The following is a 17,733-nucleotide window of genomic DNA, read 5'->3' as shown; positions in this document are numbered from 1 at the left end:
GGGCCCACTCAACTCGGGGTGTAGCTGCATCTTGGGCCCTCTGTAAGGGGGTTTCGATGCAGGAAATATGCTCAGCTGCAAACTGGTCGTCTCTGTCGACTTTTGCGGCTTTCTACAGCTTGGATGTGGCGGCGTCTTCAATGGCGCACACAGTCCTGGGTGTAGCAGCTGTCTCTAGCCAGGAGAGGGGTGAGCAGACCTAGGGGTCGTGCTTTCTCTCCTGGTTTTCCATCCTCTTAGGTCCCCCTGGGACCGGCTTAAGGTTGGGTCCCAGGGGAGGAGGCCCTGCTTCCCTCATTTTGGTATGGGATAGACTTGTGTCTGTCCATTAGTTGAATGAGGCAGACCTTGTGGTCTGTCAGGGTCTTTCCTTCTAGTACTTATCTCGCACCCATGCCCGGAGAGCATGGGTGCGGGACCTGGCGTGACCTGGGGCTGAGGGCGTGCGGGTCTGTATGGGTCGTGGGACTTGTTGACCCAGGGGGGTTTATGAGTCCCATAGTGAGTATATTAAGGTGTGAGGTCAAGATAACTAGAGGTTACGTATGTAACGTATGTAACCCCAGTTTCTTTACTCACAGAGTAATATACTCACCTAACACCCATTCTGTGTGCATTTGGCGTGCAGAGGGAAGTTGTTAAGAGGGCGTGGTATAGTTACATGAGGGGTTATATACCTCTTCCGGACTGCCGGATCACGTAACATGACCCTATCGAATCAGAGTTGTCGCGGGAGTCAATGTGTGTTGCTCTGTGGCATCGCCAGGGGGCGCTGTTATCCCATAGTGAGTATATTACTCTGTGAGTAAAGAAACTGGAGTTACATACGTAACCTCTAGTTTTCTTGTTCTGCTAGTTTTCCTTAAATATGGATTAAACATGGGTATCTCATTTTAAACAAGCTTAGTGCTTTATGAGCCTTCCAGTTTAGAAGACCTTGTATCGTGAATTTGTCATTCCATGTACCGTTGTTCTCATGTCTTACTAAATAAAGTACATCAGTCAATCAATCAATCAATCACATGTTTAATGGCCATTCTGATTAGCGCAGTGGTACCAGCGAGTGAATGGGAGAAGACATTGACTTTCAGGGGACCCTGGATAACGCCTTCCCAATTACAAAAAAAGGTATAGGCCTACAGGGTTCCGAAAGGGGCTAATGTTGTGTGTGTAACAGACATACCTGCAGTGTGTAGATCAATGTCCCGCAGTTTGTTTTGTTTCTCCAGCAGAGTTTCTAGTGTCTCTAGCTCTCTATGGAAGAGGTTGCACATGAACTCTGCAGCCGCACTGAGGCGCTCCAACACAAGCACTCTTACGAGCTTCACACAACAAACATCAGCACCACGCTGTTTGTCCAAGACACACAATATCTCCTCTCCCACCGACGTCATGTATTCATTTATCTTCAGCCGTACAGACTCCATTTGACGCGTTTATAAACTCCTTTATGACACGTTTTTCACCGCAACGAGTTATGAGTTATAAAATATCGGGTTATGAACAGGCTGACCAACTCTATGGTGCGAGTTTTGAAGCTTTACTGCCAGAGGACAGCGGCCGGCCAGGGGTCGAGGCAGCTGTTTGTCTCTTTTGGCCGGGGTGGTCAGAGGACGGCGGTGGCTAAACCGACGCTGTCCAGATGGATCGTGGAGGCCATCAGGCTAGCCTACGTGAGTGGTGGTACTCCTGTTCCAGAGAGACTGAGGGCCCACTCAACTCGGGGTGTAGCTGCATCTTGGGCCCTCTGTAAGGGGGTTTCGATGCAGGAAATATGCTCAGCTGCAAACTGGTCGTCTCTGTCGACTTTTGCGGCTTTCTACAGCTTGGATGTGGCGGCGTCTTCAATGGCGCACACAGTCCTGGGTGTAGCAGCTGTCTCTAGCCAGGAGAGGGGTGAGCAGACCTAGGGGTCGTGCTTTCTCTCCTGGTTTTCCATCCTCTTAGGTCCCCCTGGAACCGGCTTAAGGTTGGGTCCCAGGGGAGGAGGCCCTGCTTCCCTCATTTTGGTATGGGATAGACTTGTGTCTGTCCATTAGTTGAATGAGGCAGACCTTGTGGTCTGTCAGGGTCTTTCCTTCTAGTACTTATCTCGCACCCATGCCCGGAGAGCATGGGTGCGGGACCTGGCGTGACCTGGGGCTGAGGGCGTGCGGGTCTGTATGGGTCGTGGGACTTGTTGACCCAGGGGGGTTTATGAGTCCCATAGTGAGTATATTAAGGTGTGAGGTCAAGATAACTAGAGGTTACGTATGTAACGTATGTAACCCCAGTTTCTTTACTCACAGAGTAATATACTCACCTAACACCCATTCTGTGTGCATTTGGCGTGCAGAGGGAAGTTGTTAAGAGGGCGTGGTATAGTTACATGAGGGGTTATATACCTCTTCCGGACTGCCGGATCACGTAACATGACCCTATCGAATCAGAGTTGTCGCGGGAGTCAATGTGTGTTGCTCTGTGGCATCGCCAGGGGGCGCTGTTATCCCATAGTGAGTATATTACTCTGTGAGTAAAGAAACTGGAGTTACATACGTAACCTCTAGTTTTCTTGTTCTGCTAGTTTTCCTTAAATATGGATTAAACATGGGTATCTCATTTTAAACAAGCTTAGTGCTTTATGAGCCTTCCAGTTTAGAAGACCTTGTATCGTGAATTTGTCATTCCATGTACCGTTGTTCTCATGTCTTACTAAATAAAGTACATCAGTCAATCAATCAATCAATCACATGTTTAATGGCCATTCTGATTAGCGCAGTGGTACCAGCGAGTGAATGGGAGAAGACATTGACTTTCAGGGGACCCTGGATAACGCCTTCCCAATTACAAAAAAAGGTATAGGCCTACAGGGTTCCGAAAGGGGCTAATGTTGTGTGTGTAACAGACATACCTGCAGTGTGTAGATCAATGTCCCGCAGTTTGTTTTGTTTCTCCAGCAGAGTTTCTAGTGTCTCTAGCTCTCTATGGAAGAGGTTGCACATGAACTCTGCAGCCGCACTGAGGCGCTCCAACACAAGCACTCTTACGAGCTTCACACAACAAACATCAGCACCACGCTGTTTGTCCAAGACACACAATATCTCCTCTCCCACCGACGTCATGTATTCATTTATCTTCAGCCGTACAGACTCCATTTGACGCGTTTATAAACTCCTTTATGACACGTTTTTCACCGCAACGAGTTATGAGTTATAAAATATCGGGTTATGAACAGGCTGACCAACTCTATGGTGCGTTTAACGTGTCATAACCATAGACTGTAACCAAAAGAGTAATGGTCATAGCTGTGTTCATAATAATGGAGCTGGTCATAGCTGTGTTCCGTGAGCAGAAATACGAATAACGGAGCAGAAATAAGACTTCTGGTCGACGATCTCTTCAGAATAAGAGTACCCTCTAGAGTAAAAAGAAACCATTGAAAACCATTGAAAAACGGTTCATTTGCACATTAAAACTATAAATTAAGCATTTAAACGAAGCTATATAACACATATTATGTTTCTGTGTAACAAAAACGGATTTAAAACATTAATAATTTATCTAAATGGATGCTGTTCAAAGGAGTGCATAGCCTATACAAATTGGACACTGGACAGGAGACGGTGCTTAGTGCCAGCACTTCTGAGGTACGCACGCGTTCGGGGAGACCCCCTCTACACCGCCACACTCTCCGCTAAGCGGGAGAGGTGTATTTTGAAAAGTGGCGGGCCGTCCAGTGAGGTCAGGGGTCAGAAAAGGACCGTTTTCAGTGCATAGCCTATACAAATTGGACACTGGACAGGAGACGGTGCTTAGTGCCAGCACTTCTGAGGTACGCACGTGTTCGGGGAGACCCCCTCTACACCGCCACACTCTCCGCTAAGCGGGAGAGGTGTATTTTGAAAAGTGGCGGGCCGTCCAGTGAGGTCAGGGGTCAGAAAAGGGCCGTTTTCAGTGCATAGCCTATACAAATTGGACACTGGACAGGAGACGGTGCTTTGTGCCAGCACTTCTGAGGTACGCACGCGTTCGGGGAGACCCCCTCTACACCGCCACACTCTGTCCAGTGTCCACTGTTGTCTGAAAACAGCACTTTTCTGACCTCTGACCTCACTGGACGGTCCGCCACACTTTTTTTTACGCCTCTCGGGCTTATCTGAGAGTGTGGCGTTGTAGGGGAGGTGTCGCGTGCGTACCTCAGAAGTGCTGGCACCAAGAACCGTCTCCTGTCCAGTGTCCACTATTGTCTGAAAACGGCACTTTTCGGGCCTCTGACCTCACTGGACGGTCCGCCACACTTTTTTCTACACCTGTGCCGCTTAGCGGAGAGTGTGGCGGTGTAGAGGGGGTTTCCCCGAACACGTGCGTACCTCAGAAGTGCTGGCACCAAGAACCGTCTCCTGTCCAGTGTCCACTATTGTCTGAAAACGGCACTTTTCGGGCCTCTGACCTCACTGGACGGTCCGCCACACTTTTTTCTACACCTGTGCCGCTTAGCGGAGAGTGTGGCGGTGTAGAGGGGGTCTCCCCGAACGCATGCGTACCTCAGAAGTGCTGGCACCAAGAACCGTCTCCTGTCCAGTGTCCACTATTGTCTGAAAACGGCACTTTTCGGGCCTCTGACCTCACTGGACGGTCCGCCACACTTTTTTCTACACCTGTGCCGCTTAGCGGAGAGTGTGGCGGTGTAGAGGGGGTCTCCCCGAACACGTGCGTACCTCAGAAGTGCTGGCACCAAGAACCGTCTCCTGTCGAGTGTCCACTATTGTCTGAAAATGGCACTTTTCGGGCATCTGATCTCACTGGACGATCCGCCACACTTTTTTCTACACCTGTGCCGCTTAGCGGAGAGTGTGGCGGTGTAGAGGGGGTCTCCCCGAACGCGTGCGTACCTCAGAAGTGCTGGCACCAAGAACCGTCTCCTGTCCAGTGTCCACTATTGTCTGAAAACGGCACTTTTCGGGCATCTGACCTCACTGGACGGTCCGCCACACTTTTTTCTACACCTGTGCCGCTTAGCGGAGAGTGTGGCGGTGTAGAGGGGGTCTCCCCGAACGCGTGCGTACCTCAGAAGTGCTGGCACCAAGAACCGTCTCCTGTCCAGTGTCCACTATTGCCTGAAAACTGCACTTTTCGGGCCTCTGACCTCACTGCCACTTTTTATATAATATAATATATTATTATATTATAATTATCTCTCAATGTTCACCAACATTCCGTACTACTGGTCTGTATACATTTTTTATCAAGTTCAGGGGCGCTCAGTTATGGAACAGTTATCACACACACACACACACACACACACACACACACACACACACACACACACACACACACACACACACACACACACACACACACACACACACACATTTTGTATTAATTTTTCGGATTACATTCTTATTTGTATTGTATTTTAGTTTTTAAATAGGTGAGATCAACTTTATAAACCCCCCCTGCTTTATTTTTTAAATCTCACCTGCACTATCTACTATTATTATTTGTAGCATATTTTGCGGTCTCTTTTATCATTGTTTATTTGCTTCTGCAATAAACAATATTATATCCTGATAATTTTCCAAGAGTGACCTGGCCTAGAGTCAGCAATATTACAACAATGGACAAACAATACAAAAGCAATACATATATGTAACACACACAAATCAATATCCAGTTTAAGTGCAAAACAGTGCTAAGTGCACATTTAATGGGGGTCAATAGCCAATTTCAAACTGGAACAACCTGGCACTTAGAAGTGATCTAGTATAAGCCATTTAAAAAGACATACTGTACATCATAAATGTATTTTTTAAATACAATTGTGTCTTTTTTTAAAAACTTGCCACTTAGAAGTGTTTTAGTATGAGCCATTTAAAAGGCATATATCATAAATGTATTTTTAAAATAGATTTGTGTCTTTTAAAAAACATAAACAATTCTCGATCTTATTTTGAAGGCAACCGGAAACCTTATTTCTGCTAGCTCGAAAACCAGATGTCCTATTTCTGCTCATGGAACGGAGCTGCGTTTATAACTCCCACTCAGTACTTCCGGGGCAACATGTTTCACACATGCGCATTACACGCTCAAGCAACTGTGCGTTGCCATAATGCCTTTCGCAACCTGGTGGAGGGGGTGTGTAACTGTCACTGAAGAAAGAAAGAAAGAAAGAAAGAAAGAAAGAAAGAAAGAAAGAACAGACAGACACTGATTGATTGATTGATTGATTGATTGATTGATTGATTGATTGATTGATTGATTGATTGATTGACTGACTGACTGACAGACAGAAAAACATTTAGGTTAAAAGGCCAACACAAAAAAAGTCCACTCCTGGGGACTTGTTTCCATGTGGTCCTATGTAATTCAATTCATCAACAGAGCTTAGAATATGAACACATTAATGCATGTCATCAACAAATAAAACAGCTTTATTTAGAGAGGAGAAAATGGAAAAAAGGTGGCAGTGTATGACCCCTCATTTAAATGAGGGTTATTTAGTTTAGGGTGTTTAGCAAAATGTGCTAACCACATGAACCCAACCCTATTCTGGGCATGTCGTCATAAGCAAACATTCACCGAAAGTAGGCAATCTACAAGCTCCCACTGTATTGCAACACTTCAGCTAATTTGGTCAAAGATTTGGTGTAGAGGAAAACAGGGAGGGGGACCAGTCAACATAGTGGTTCATATAGCATCAAAATCATGACTATTTTAACCTGTTTTATACTATATCTGCAGGCATTGTGAGCTAGAATATCAGCTATTTACAAAAACATTTGAAAATGTGTTTAAATTTGGGAATAATCTGGAAGAATGTTAACAACACAGATCATCACTTTATTTTATTGACATACAATAGACGAACCCTTTTTATCATCTAAAACAACAAAAGAATTCAAGACAATAGCCACAATAGAAACACTGACAGACGATGCACGATCCATCAGGATTTACACAGCGTCACGTTCAACACATCAGGCCCATTTTCATAGAATGTTATGGTGCTATATCATTAGTTTAGTTATCATGTTTATAGAACATTATCATTCATCATTGTGACGCTCAAATCATTATATTTGTAGTTATCATTGTATATGTGGACAGCTGCAATCTGTCACTTTCATGTCCTACCTGAGATTAAAACCCAAGTGGTTCCCAAACCTTTTAGCTACAAGAGCAGTGGTTCCCAAACCTTTTAGCTACAAGAGCAATGGTTCCCAAACCTTTTAGCTACTTCTATTTGTGTTACATTCTCCTGTGTTTGTAGGAGGAGCATCTGTTGCAGAAGGCCAGTGACGACGCGTCAGAGGCCGAAAGAGAGAAGTTTGCCGTGTTCTTGGCCTGTGTCAGGGAGAGTCACGAGAAGGAGAGGACCCACGCCAAACAGACCAAGAACTGGTCCATCATTGTCTCCGTGCTGGGAGCTCTGATAGGGGTCATGGGGTCAACATATATCAACCGCGTCTCCAAGTAAGGATTTCTGAAAGGACAACTTTGTTTTTTTACAACAAGGGTTATTGTATTAGTTTGTAATGATAATAATTAAAAGATGAGTGTTAAAATAAAATCATGTATTGCTTTCTATCGTTATAGTGATTTTAGTGATTTTTAACTGGGGGGCGGGGGCATTCTGTCCATTCTGTCCATCTGTCCACCAAACCTTTACTGCTGTGCTGTCTCTGGTGCCTGATTTTCCACTGTGGGATCAATAAAGGTATCTATCTAAAAGCTATTGCATAAATGTATGACAAGTCTGTAGTTGCCACTAAATATATATAGTGGCACCACGGTTCAAATATCATTACGGAAAAAAACTGAAAAAGATAACACTATGTACAACAAAAAATAAAAAAGGGGGACAAAATAAAATAAAAAGCTATTATGTACAAGAACGGGGGGGGGGGGGGGGTGGAGATCGGAGAAATACTTATGTACAGGAGACTAACTCTTAAATAGGGCTGGCTTGATTGCAGATGATGGTGTCCAGGTGTGTCCACCCTTTTCAAGTAATTATTTTTTGCATTATGTTTTATAATTCAGTCCCCATCAAATCCAGGCATAGTTTAACATATTACATTGTATTATAAGGATATGATATGAAATTGTATTAAATAATAAAATTTTCGGTTCGTTATCATATAAAAGTGGTGGTAACAGGTAGAAAGCTAGTTGTCAATGCTACCAGGGCTTAAATGATACCGTGGGCATGTGGGAACATAAAAATCATCATTACAATTTGCCATCAGAATCTATCGTTATCACCCCCACTGGCCCATGGACTAGTAATATAGCAATATCACTTGTAACTAGTTACTCTTGATACCAAGTAATACGTAATGTAATAGTATTACTTTTTAAAGGAGTAATAACTAATTAGTACTACTGCTTCTCAGTGCGCAAAATGTCTTTATTCAAGCAAGTCATTGTGCATTTCATATACACAAGTCCAGTATGCATTCATATTTACATGAATAACTTATATTAACATGTATTCATTATGTGTTTCATTACTCTGATAAATGAATTAAACAGCTTATCACCTAGACTGTCAACATTTTACATTCCTACTCCTACATCAAGAAATACATTCATTGAAGACATTAACATTTTAAAGTTTTAGCTCATGTTCAGAGGTTTAAAGAAGTACTCTGATTGTCTTTTCTTAAGTAAAAGTAGCAATACCACAATATAAGAATACTTTATTACAAGTGAAAGTCCTGTATTCAAAATTGAACTTGAGTAAATGTGTATGTATTGGCATCAAAATGCACGTAAAGTACCAAAAGTAAAAGTACTCATAATGCAGAATGTTTTCAAAATGTGTCAAAATCTTTTGAAAGTAGCTGATGTACAAACTCACAATGCGTTGTAATGTGACGCGTTGTGAGCTTGTAGATCGGCTATTTTTGAACAGCTGAAATAAAATATAATAATCTAAATAGCTGAAAAAATATGTGCGTGCTGTGGTAAAATACTTGATAAAGACACACCCAGGACCGCATTTATCAGTATCATTACATGATTTAGTATTTCATCTGTCAAGGTAAGAGGAGCACTCTGTTGTGTCCTGTGTATGTGCAAGGTTTTACAAATCATTTTAAAACGTTTTTCAGGCCAAGGACCCCTTAGCTGAGAGAGAGATGAGTAGGGACCCCCCCTACATATTGTATAAAATTGTGTTGCGGATTAAACTTTTTCATAGATTCCGTAGATAGTTTCATAGACATGTTCGACAGCACTATCATCAGTGTTGTGTAAATTAATGTTTAATTAATACACACTATCTTCTCTATTAATATGTTGGATTCATGTTAATGTGTATTTTCAGACATTTAACCACTTGAACCCTAAGTGCTTAGTAAACTTGACCTTTGGGTCTGCACTTGGTCTTTTTTCGTTCTACACCAAACCACTTTGCCGAAAATAGCCAATCTACAAGCTCTCGATGCTTCGCAGTGTGAGGCGTTGTGATCTTGTAGATTGGCTGTTTTCGGCTAATGTTCCCCTCAGAATAGGGATGCTATAGGGTTGAAGTGAACCTTCTATTCATTTACAAAGCAACTTCTTGGTTTGTGCTGGCCTTAGCAGCAGCTGGGACTACTACACAGTTATCAAAAACGGTTTTAATTGGAACATGTCTATGATTTTCATGTTGGTAATTGTTTTAGAAAACCAATAAGCCACGTTTACCATGATTTTTTTACAACGGCTAAGAGCAAGGTTATTATAGTCAAATAAAACAAACAAAATAATGTAAATTAGAATTGACAAAACAATTTAGTTAACTGAAATTAAAAAAAACTTTGGCTTAAAAAAACACAAAAAACTAAACTAAAAATAAGCATTTAAAAAAATAGCAAACCCACTTTTAGTAAAAAACTAATCAATGCTAAACTGAAATTGAAAACAAAAAGTCAAAATGGAATAAAAAATATAATTCTAAACTATACAGCTCTTAGCCGTACCACCATCCATGGTTAACAACGCCCTCCTGTGGCTTACTGCTTTAATTCATGCAGAATGGTTATTCTGAAAAATATGTTTAGAAAAATATACCAGTTATACTATATTTAAAAAAAATAACATGTGTTTAGTTAGACAGTATGAGTTTAAAATTCAAAATGTTAATGTATTCCATGTTCAGGTGTGTCTTCAGTAGTCAAACAGCAGTCCCAACATCTTCAGTCAGTCTTTTACCAACATTTCAAAACACATCTGAAACGACAACATTTCAAAAGCAGTCGATAAGCAACTGTGAAAACTTCACTTTACAGCATTTGAATGAACTATCAACATGTTGATGTATGCCATTATGACAGCACTTTGTAACAGTTGGAAATAATAGTTTGGATTTGTCTTGTTTATTAATTTTTTCTTTCTTTTATTACCAATTTACCACAGCCCTATATATATATAACTTTCTTTTCTTTTGAATAAAACAATTGTGAAAATTGTGACACCAGAATAGCATCCATTTGTAGGCTAATTAAATAGGGATATAATTAAACATAAATATCAAACATAAATAAATGCATAAGTAAATGCAAGTGTTTAATTCAGTCAGACCAGAAGCAGAGATAAAATATATCAACGCTGATAGATATGGCAGACATTTGTGAGAAGACCAGGCCTCAGTGTACAGCGCTCTGTCTGGTGCTGACAGGCAGGACACCACTGACACCTACTGGACAACACACGCTACTGCCTAGCTTGCAGCAGAGTGTATTGATGGGTAGACAGACAGACAGACAGACAGACAGACAGACAGACAGACAGTAGCAGGGATAAAACATATCCCCATCAAAAAGAATAATTAATGGAGCGTCAGTCAATGAGTTGATGAATAACTCACCTTTCATTCTAGTGAGTCAGTGTTCACAGAATGACGCAGTGACTCCTTCAACTGGAAAACAGGACAGGTGGCATTTAGAAAGGCATAAAGATATATACTATACATTTGGTGTATACAGTACATCTGTTATAAATATAATTTACTTTGTCATGGTCAGATACTGTTAATATAATAATGGAGACTAGAGCTTGTATGAAAACTAATTTCACCCACTTATACACTTGTAAACCTGTGACGTGACAACTAAGCTCAGCATCAACTTCATTGTCACATTATAGGTTTACAGGTGTAAAGAAGTGGGCGAAATTAGTTTGAGTTTTTATGCAAGCTCCATCATTTTGTTGTTTTCAGGAAAGAAAGAAAAACATGGGGCAGAGAGAGGGAGAGCTTCGCGCAGCGTTTCGAGCTTGTAGATCTGCTACTTTTGATACTTTTGTGTGACGCTGTAGTATGATCAAGCAGGGCATTAATTTACGAAAAAACTTAAAAAGTTAGAATATGGAGATAAGAGGTTTCTACCGGCAGCAATGATATTCAGTACACACATAGCATACAAAAGCAGCATACACTGTGCAATAAGTAGTAGCACAAAGGTCTACATAAGAAGGTAGTCCACATAAGACAAATTCTTACTAGGGCTGTCAGTCGTGAAATGTTACTTGACAATTAATTGTCATACAAATAATTGGATTTAACAATTTAATTGTGTTTTTGACATTGAACATTGGCGCGTATAAAAATATATATACACTTCTGCTTGCCTTTTAGGCTTCGTAAACAAACCAACAAAATCACAGCGCAGATGACAAATAACTTTAATATACAAAGAAATGACATTTAGCCTAATAACTTTGTACTTTCAAAAATGTTTTGCAAATAGTGGAAATAGCAAATCTACATACTGTATATCAGCTCTTTCTGCTGTTTTTGGAAAATATTTGGAAAATAACATTTTTCAACATGGAAACAATTGGTGACAATTATGCAAAAATAATTGTGATTATCTCAAATAATTGCAAACAGGCGATTATGTACTAATTCTTACCCTCTGGAGGAAACCCACAAAGTCCAGCTTGTCAGTCTTGGTAGGAGAGCAGACCAGACCGTGGCAGATGTCTTCTGACCCGGGAGGTGAACCTCTGGACCATGTGTCCTGGGGAGGGAGGGGAGCGCTCTGCGACACCTCAGACAGCCAGGGCGGCAACATGGAGCACTGAGTAGCTACACTCCTGCTGGAGACAGAGGAGGTGATGAATTATCTCTATTATTTTCCTTAAAAAACAATTACGTAAAGGAGTAGTTCACCCCAAAAATTACTTGATTTCTATCAATTACACACCCCATGAAGCCTTGAATTTAAAAAAATCCTGTCTTAATTTTGTTTAATATACTGTATGTACAGAATTTACAATGTCAGTAAAGTACACACATATGGGCATCAAAATGTACTTACAGTACCAAAGGGGAAGTAGCCTACTCTTTCTTTTCTTTTTCTTTTCAAAATGTGTCACACTTTGTTTCTTTTATAGCAGATCTAGAAGCTCATAATGCATAAGTATAACATATGGCTTAACTGGTTAATGTATATTATGTAATAATAATCTAAATCTTCAAAGTAATTTGTATCTAAAGTTTTCAAATCATTATAATCTAGTAAAAACAAAAGTACAATATTTGCTTCTGAGATGTAGTGGAGTAGAAGTATGAATTATTGACAAATGGAAACACTCAACTAAAGTAAAAGTACCCTAAAATTGTGCTTAAGTACTTGCGTAAATTGACTTTACACCACTGCAGTTGGTTGCAGTTTTTGTCTCCTCTACCCACCTGTGGTTGGAGGTGGCGTTGGGCGTATGTAGTGAAGGTGGAGGTTGGAGCAGTCTGGTGGAGGTGGAGCTGGGCGTATGGAGGGTGGGTGGAGATGATGGGAGCATGGTCAGCTGGGAGCAGAGCAGGGACTGTTCATCCAGGAGCCGGTGAATCTTCTGCACATGAAAGAAACGGTGAAGGTGTTAAAGGGGCTACAGGCTTCCCATCCCACCTTCGAACTAGTTCCGACAGGGTAGGCTATAACCAGTGGTGTAAAGTAACTAAATACAATTTTGAGGAATGTTTTACTTTACTTGAGTATTTCCAATTTTCAATACTTTTACTTCTACTCCAATACATTTCAGAACCAAATATTGTACTTTTACTCCATTAAAATAATTTGAAAACTTTAGTTACTAGTTACTTTGTAGATTTTGCCCACTTCAGCACATAAGACATTTCAGCCATTTGAAAATAGCCGATCTACAAGCTTGCAAGGCGTCACGATGCATTGTGAGCTTGTAGATCTGCTATTTTCAAAGGATTTTTATACATTTGAAAACTTGTGAAATGGGACATTCTGCATAATGAGTACTTTTACCTTTGGTACTTGAAGTATATTTTGATGCCAATACTTTTCTACTTTTACTCAAGTAAATTTTGAATTCCGGACTTTTACTTGTAATGTGTAGTATATGTACATTGCAGTATTGATACTTTAACTTAAGTAAAACATTTATACTTTTTCCACCACTAGCTATAACTACAAAATGATGTCAATCAGAAGCTGGGTGGGTGTGATATATGATTATTTTTGTTTCCGCATTCAGTCCAGGCTATAGGCTGTATGTACTGCAACCATATTTGGGCCTCTTCCTTACTTCCTTCACAGGTGTTACCAATGATTCTAATGAAGGCTCTGTTGGTAACACCAAGTAAGGAATAGGCCCAATTTCTTTCCAATGTGGCTGCTGTGCATAGAGCCTATTTCTGTTAGCAGTGAAAGTTTGGCACAGACAAATTGTGACAAATTTCCCTCAACGTGTGAGAACGATATCCAGGTATTAAAATAACCGCACTAGTTGTACACAAATGCTTCAGTCGCTCAAGGCACAGAACAAGCTGCCACAACTGTGATTCATTTGATTAGATTACTTGAGTGGGGCTGGGTCTAATTCTTTTGAAGCTTGTCAGGCCCTATTAGCAACACCAGTTAGAGAGTAGACTGTTCTTATCAGAAACGCCACCTACTAGAAACTCTTCTGATCTCCAAATAGTTTTTTTTTTGTGGTTGTCATTTACCAGCTCAGTGGCCTTGTGGTTAGAGTGTACTTTGAGACTGGGAGATCAGGGTTCAATCCCCAGTATTGCCATACCAAAGACTATAACAAAGGTACGCTATGCTTCCTGGGCTGGCATTAGGCCAGGAGCTAGGGCTAGGGTTAGGGTCATGTTGTCACATCCCACATCAAAACGGCCAGATAGAATTCCATGTACAGTACCATTTTGATGCTGTGTGCGTGCGTGCGTGCAGTACCATTTTGATGCTGTGTGCGTGCGTGCGTGCAGTACCATTTTGATGCTGTGTGTCTGTGTGCGTGCAGTACCATTTTGATGCTGTGTGTCTGTGTGCGTGCAGTACCATTTTGATGCTGTGTGCGTGCGTTTGTTCATGCGTGTGTGCAGTACCATTTTGATGCTGTGTGCGTGCGTTTGTTCATGCGGGTGCGTGTGTACAGTACCATTTTGATGCTGTCGCCGTATTGACAGGCCAGTTCATTCAGCTGTGTCTCCAGTTGTCCAGCCTCTGCTTTCACTGCTCTCCTTAACTCTGTGATGTCATGAACCTCCTCCCTGCGCACACACACACACACACACACACACACACACACACACACACACACACACACACACACACACACACAAAATTAGTATATGTCCTTTAACATTCCGTGACACAATGGAAATTGGATGGGTCTGTCTGTCTATCTGTCTATCTGTCTATCTGTCTATCTGTCTATCTGCCTGCCTGCCTGCCTGCCTGCCTGCCTGCCTGCCTGCCTGCCTGCCTGCCTGCCTGCCTGCCTGCCTGCCTGCCTGCCTGCCTGCCTGCCTGCCTGCCTGCCTGCCTGCCTGCCTGCCTGCCTGCCTGCCTGCCTGCCTGCCTGCCTGCCTGCCTGCCTGCCTGCCTGCCTGCCTGCCTGCCTGCCTGCCTGCCTGCCTGCCTGCCTGCCTGCCTGCCTGCCTGCCTGCCTGCCTGCCTGCCTGCCTGCCTGCCTGCCTGCCTGCCTGCCTGCCTGCCTGCCTGCCTGCCTGCCTGCCTGCCTGCCTGCCTGCCTGCCTGCCTGCCTGCCTGCCTGCCTGCCTGCCTGCCTGCCTGCCTGCCTGCCTGCCTGCCTGCCTGCCTGCCTGCCTGCCTGCCTGCCTGCCTGCCTGCCTGCCTGCCTGCCTGCCTGCCTGCCTGCCTGCCTGCCTGCCTGCCTGCCTGCCTGCCTGCCTGCCTGCCTGCCTGCCTGCCTGCCTGCCTGCCTGCCTGCCTGCCTGCCTGCCTGCCTGCCTGCCTGCCTGCCTGCCTGCCTGCCTGCCTGCCTGCCTGCCTGCCTGCCTGCCTGCCTGCCTGCCTGCCTGCCTGCCTGCCTGCCTGCCTGCCTGCCTGCCTGCCTGCCTGCCTGCCTGCCTGCCTGCCTGCCTGCCTGCCTGCCTGCCTGCCTGCCTGCCTGCCTGCCTGCCTGCCTGCCTGCCTGCCTGCCTGCCTGCCTGCCTGCCTGCCTGCCTGCCTGCCTGCCTGCCTGCCTGCCTGCCTGCCTGCCTGCCTGCCTGCCTGCCTGCCTGCCTGCCTGCCTGCCTGCCTGCCTGCCTGCCTGCCTGCCTGCCTGCCTGCCTGCCTGCCTGCCTGCCTGCCTGCCTGCCTGCCTGCCTGCCTGCCTGCCTGCCTGCCTGCCTGCCTGCCTGCCTGCCTGCCTGCCTGCCTGCCTGCCTGCCTGCCTGCCTGCCTGCCTGCCTGCCTGCCTGCCTGCCTGCCTGCCTGCCTGCCTGCCTGCCTGCCTGCCTGCCTGCCTGCCTGCCTGCCTGCCTGCCTGCCTGCCTGCCTGCCTGCCTGCCTGCCTGCCTGCCTGCCTGCCTGCCTGCCTGCCTGCCTGCCTGCCTGCCTGCCTGCCTGCCTGCCTGCCTGCCTGCCTGCCTGCCTGCCTGCCTGCCTGCCTGCCTGCCTGCCTGCCTGCCTGCCTGCCTGCCTGCCTGCCTGCCTGCCTGCCTGCCTGCCTGCCTGCCTGCCTGCCTGCCTGCCTGCCTGCCTGCCTGCCTGCCTGCCTGCCTGCCTGCCTGCCTGCCTGCCTGCCTGCCTGCCTGCCTGCCTGCCTGCCTGCCTGCCTGCCTGCCTGCCTGCCTGCCTGCCTGCCTGCCTGCCTGCCTGCCTGCCTGCCTGCCTGCCTGCCTGCCTGCCTGCCTGCCTGCCTGCCTGCCTGCCTGCCTGCCTGCCTGCCTGCCTGCCTGCCTGCCTGCCTGCCTGCCTGCCTGCCTGCCTGCCTGCCTGCCTGCCTGCCTGCCTGCCTGCCTGCCTGCCTGCCTGCCTGCCTGCCTGCCTGCCTGCCTGCCTGCCTGCCTGCCTGCCTGCCTGCCTGCCTGCCTGCCTGCCTGCCTGCCTGCCTGCCTGCCTGCCTGCCTGCCTGCCTGCCTGCCTGCCTGCCTGCCTGCCTGCCTGCCTGCCTGCCTGCCTGCCTGCCTGCCTGCCTGCCTGCCTGCCTGCCTGCCTGCCTGCCTGCCTGCCTGCCTGCCTGCCTGCCTGTCAAGCTATGGTTCCAAATATAGGGTGCAGTAGCTTGTGTTGTCCACGAGGTGTCAGTGTTATCCTACCTGTCGGCGTCAGTCAGAGAGCTGTACACAGAGGCCTGGTCTTCACACACCTGCTCCTCGATGTCTGTCAACACTGAGCGGAACTGACGAATACAGCGCATCATCCCCTCAAGCTCATCCACGGAATACTGCAGGGAATACAGAGAGACTGAATGAAATGGCAAAACATGTTTTCCACACTTTTAGAGCAAATCCGTGGTCATAATGGAGAATTTGTACTACTTCCTGTCAAACGAAAGCGTACTGCGTGATTACACAGCAAACCATTAAGAATAGTTATAACTATTCTTAATGGAGTAAAAGTACCAACAACAAATATGCATAATAGGCCAGTGGTTCTCAACCTTTGGGTCGGGACTCCCAGGGGGGTTTTGGGGGGATCCACAGATGACACTGAGTGAGGTGACAATTTAAGGACTTTTAAGACCTTTTTATTAAAAGGGTCTTATTTTTCTTATTATCATTTTTAAATGTATTTTAGGTATCCACTGTGCTAGACTACTACAGCGCTATCAGGTACTATCATACATGTAGCAGTGTGACAGTGGGCGCTTGCTCATGCTCAAAAGACTGGTGGGACGGCTTGGTACCACGTGGAGCGAGGACTACGCCCCTGGAGAGGGCACAGTTAGAGTGCTGGGCATGTATGCCTTGGCCCTGGCTACCGGGCCTCCTGTAGCTAGGAGTACATTTCCATGTGAATGGCTCATTTGCATGCACAGAGTTCTCTTCCTGTTCTCTCCAGGCTTTCAGCAGGAGCAAAGTGCTGTGAAGAGGTGAATTACACCCACTGTGCTGTGAGATTAATTTGTATTGGGCTTCACTGTAAACGGGGGTTAAGGCTATAGAACACCCAGTGGCACTTCAGTGGTGTGGTGGTCCCCCCCCCCAAAACAAATTGGATATTCTGATAGTCTTTAGCATTCCACAGTTTTTCTGCCGAACAAAGCATAAGACCTAATTTAAGGGTAACACTTGCTCATAAGGTACCCTTAATTAGCGCTTAATTTATGATGACTTAATACATTATTTAATTAAGCATGAATTAATCATGAATAAGTAACTTTGCTTAACTAATGATTAACTAATGATGTTAATTAATGATGAATTACAAGGAATTAATGCTTACTTAATGCTTAATTAACATTTAATTCATGCTTAAATAATGTATTACATAATCATAAATTAAGCTGACTGACTGACTGACTGACTGACTGACTGACTGACCAACCTGTCTG

The 17,733-nt window shown here is 44.9% G+C and overlaps 2 protein-coding genes across 2 annotated transcripts in view; one reads left to right on the top strand and one right to left on the bottom strand.

Moving 5' to 3' along the window:
• Nucleotides 1–17,733, top strand: part of mtss1 (MTSS I-BAR domain containing 1) — a 745,180-nt gene that overhangs the window by 630,944 nt on the left and 96,503 nt on the right. The window lies entirely within an intron of this gene.
• The window catches only part of itprid1 (ITPR interacting domain containing 1), a 48,089-nt gene continuing 38,738 nt past the window's right edge, over nt 8,383–17,733 (bottom strand). The window contains exons 19-24 of the mRNA XM_080423615.1: nt 16,496–16,623; nt 14,386–14,497; nt 12,662–12,819; nt 11,880–12,066; nt 10,835–10,885; nt 8,383–10,197 (exon numbers count right to left, since the gene is read on the bottom strand). Coding sequence (XP_080279741.1) covers nt 10,838–10,885; nt 11,880–12,066; nt 12,662–12,819; nt 14,386–14,497; nt 16,496–16,623 — 633 coding nt within the window. The 3' untranslated portion in view covers nt 8,383–10,197; nt 10,835–10,837. The remainder of the gene's footprint in view (nt 10,198–10,834; nt 10,886–11,879; nt 12,067–12,661; nt 12,820–14,385; nt 14,498–16,495; nt 16,624–17,733) is intronic.

The sequence above is a fragment of the Gymnoscopelus braueri genome, assembly GCF_963280865.1.
Source record: "Gymnoscopelus braueri genome assembly, chromosome: 3".
Lineage (NCBI taxonomy): Eukaryota > Metazoa > Chordata > Actinopteri > Myctophiformes > Myctophidae > Gymnoscopelus > Gymnoscopelus braueri.
The sequence above is the reverse complement of the archived record's forward strand: the minus strand, read 5'-3'. Positions and strand labels throughout refer to the sequence as shown.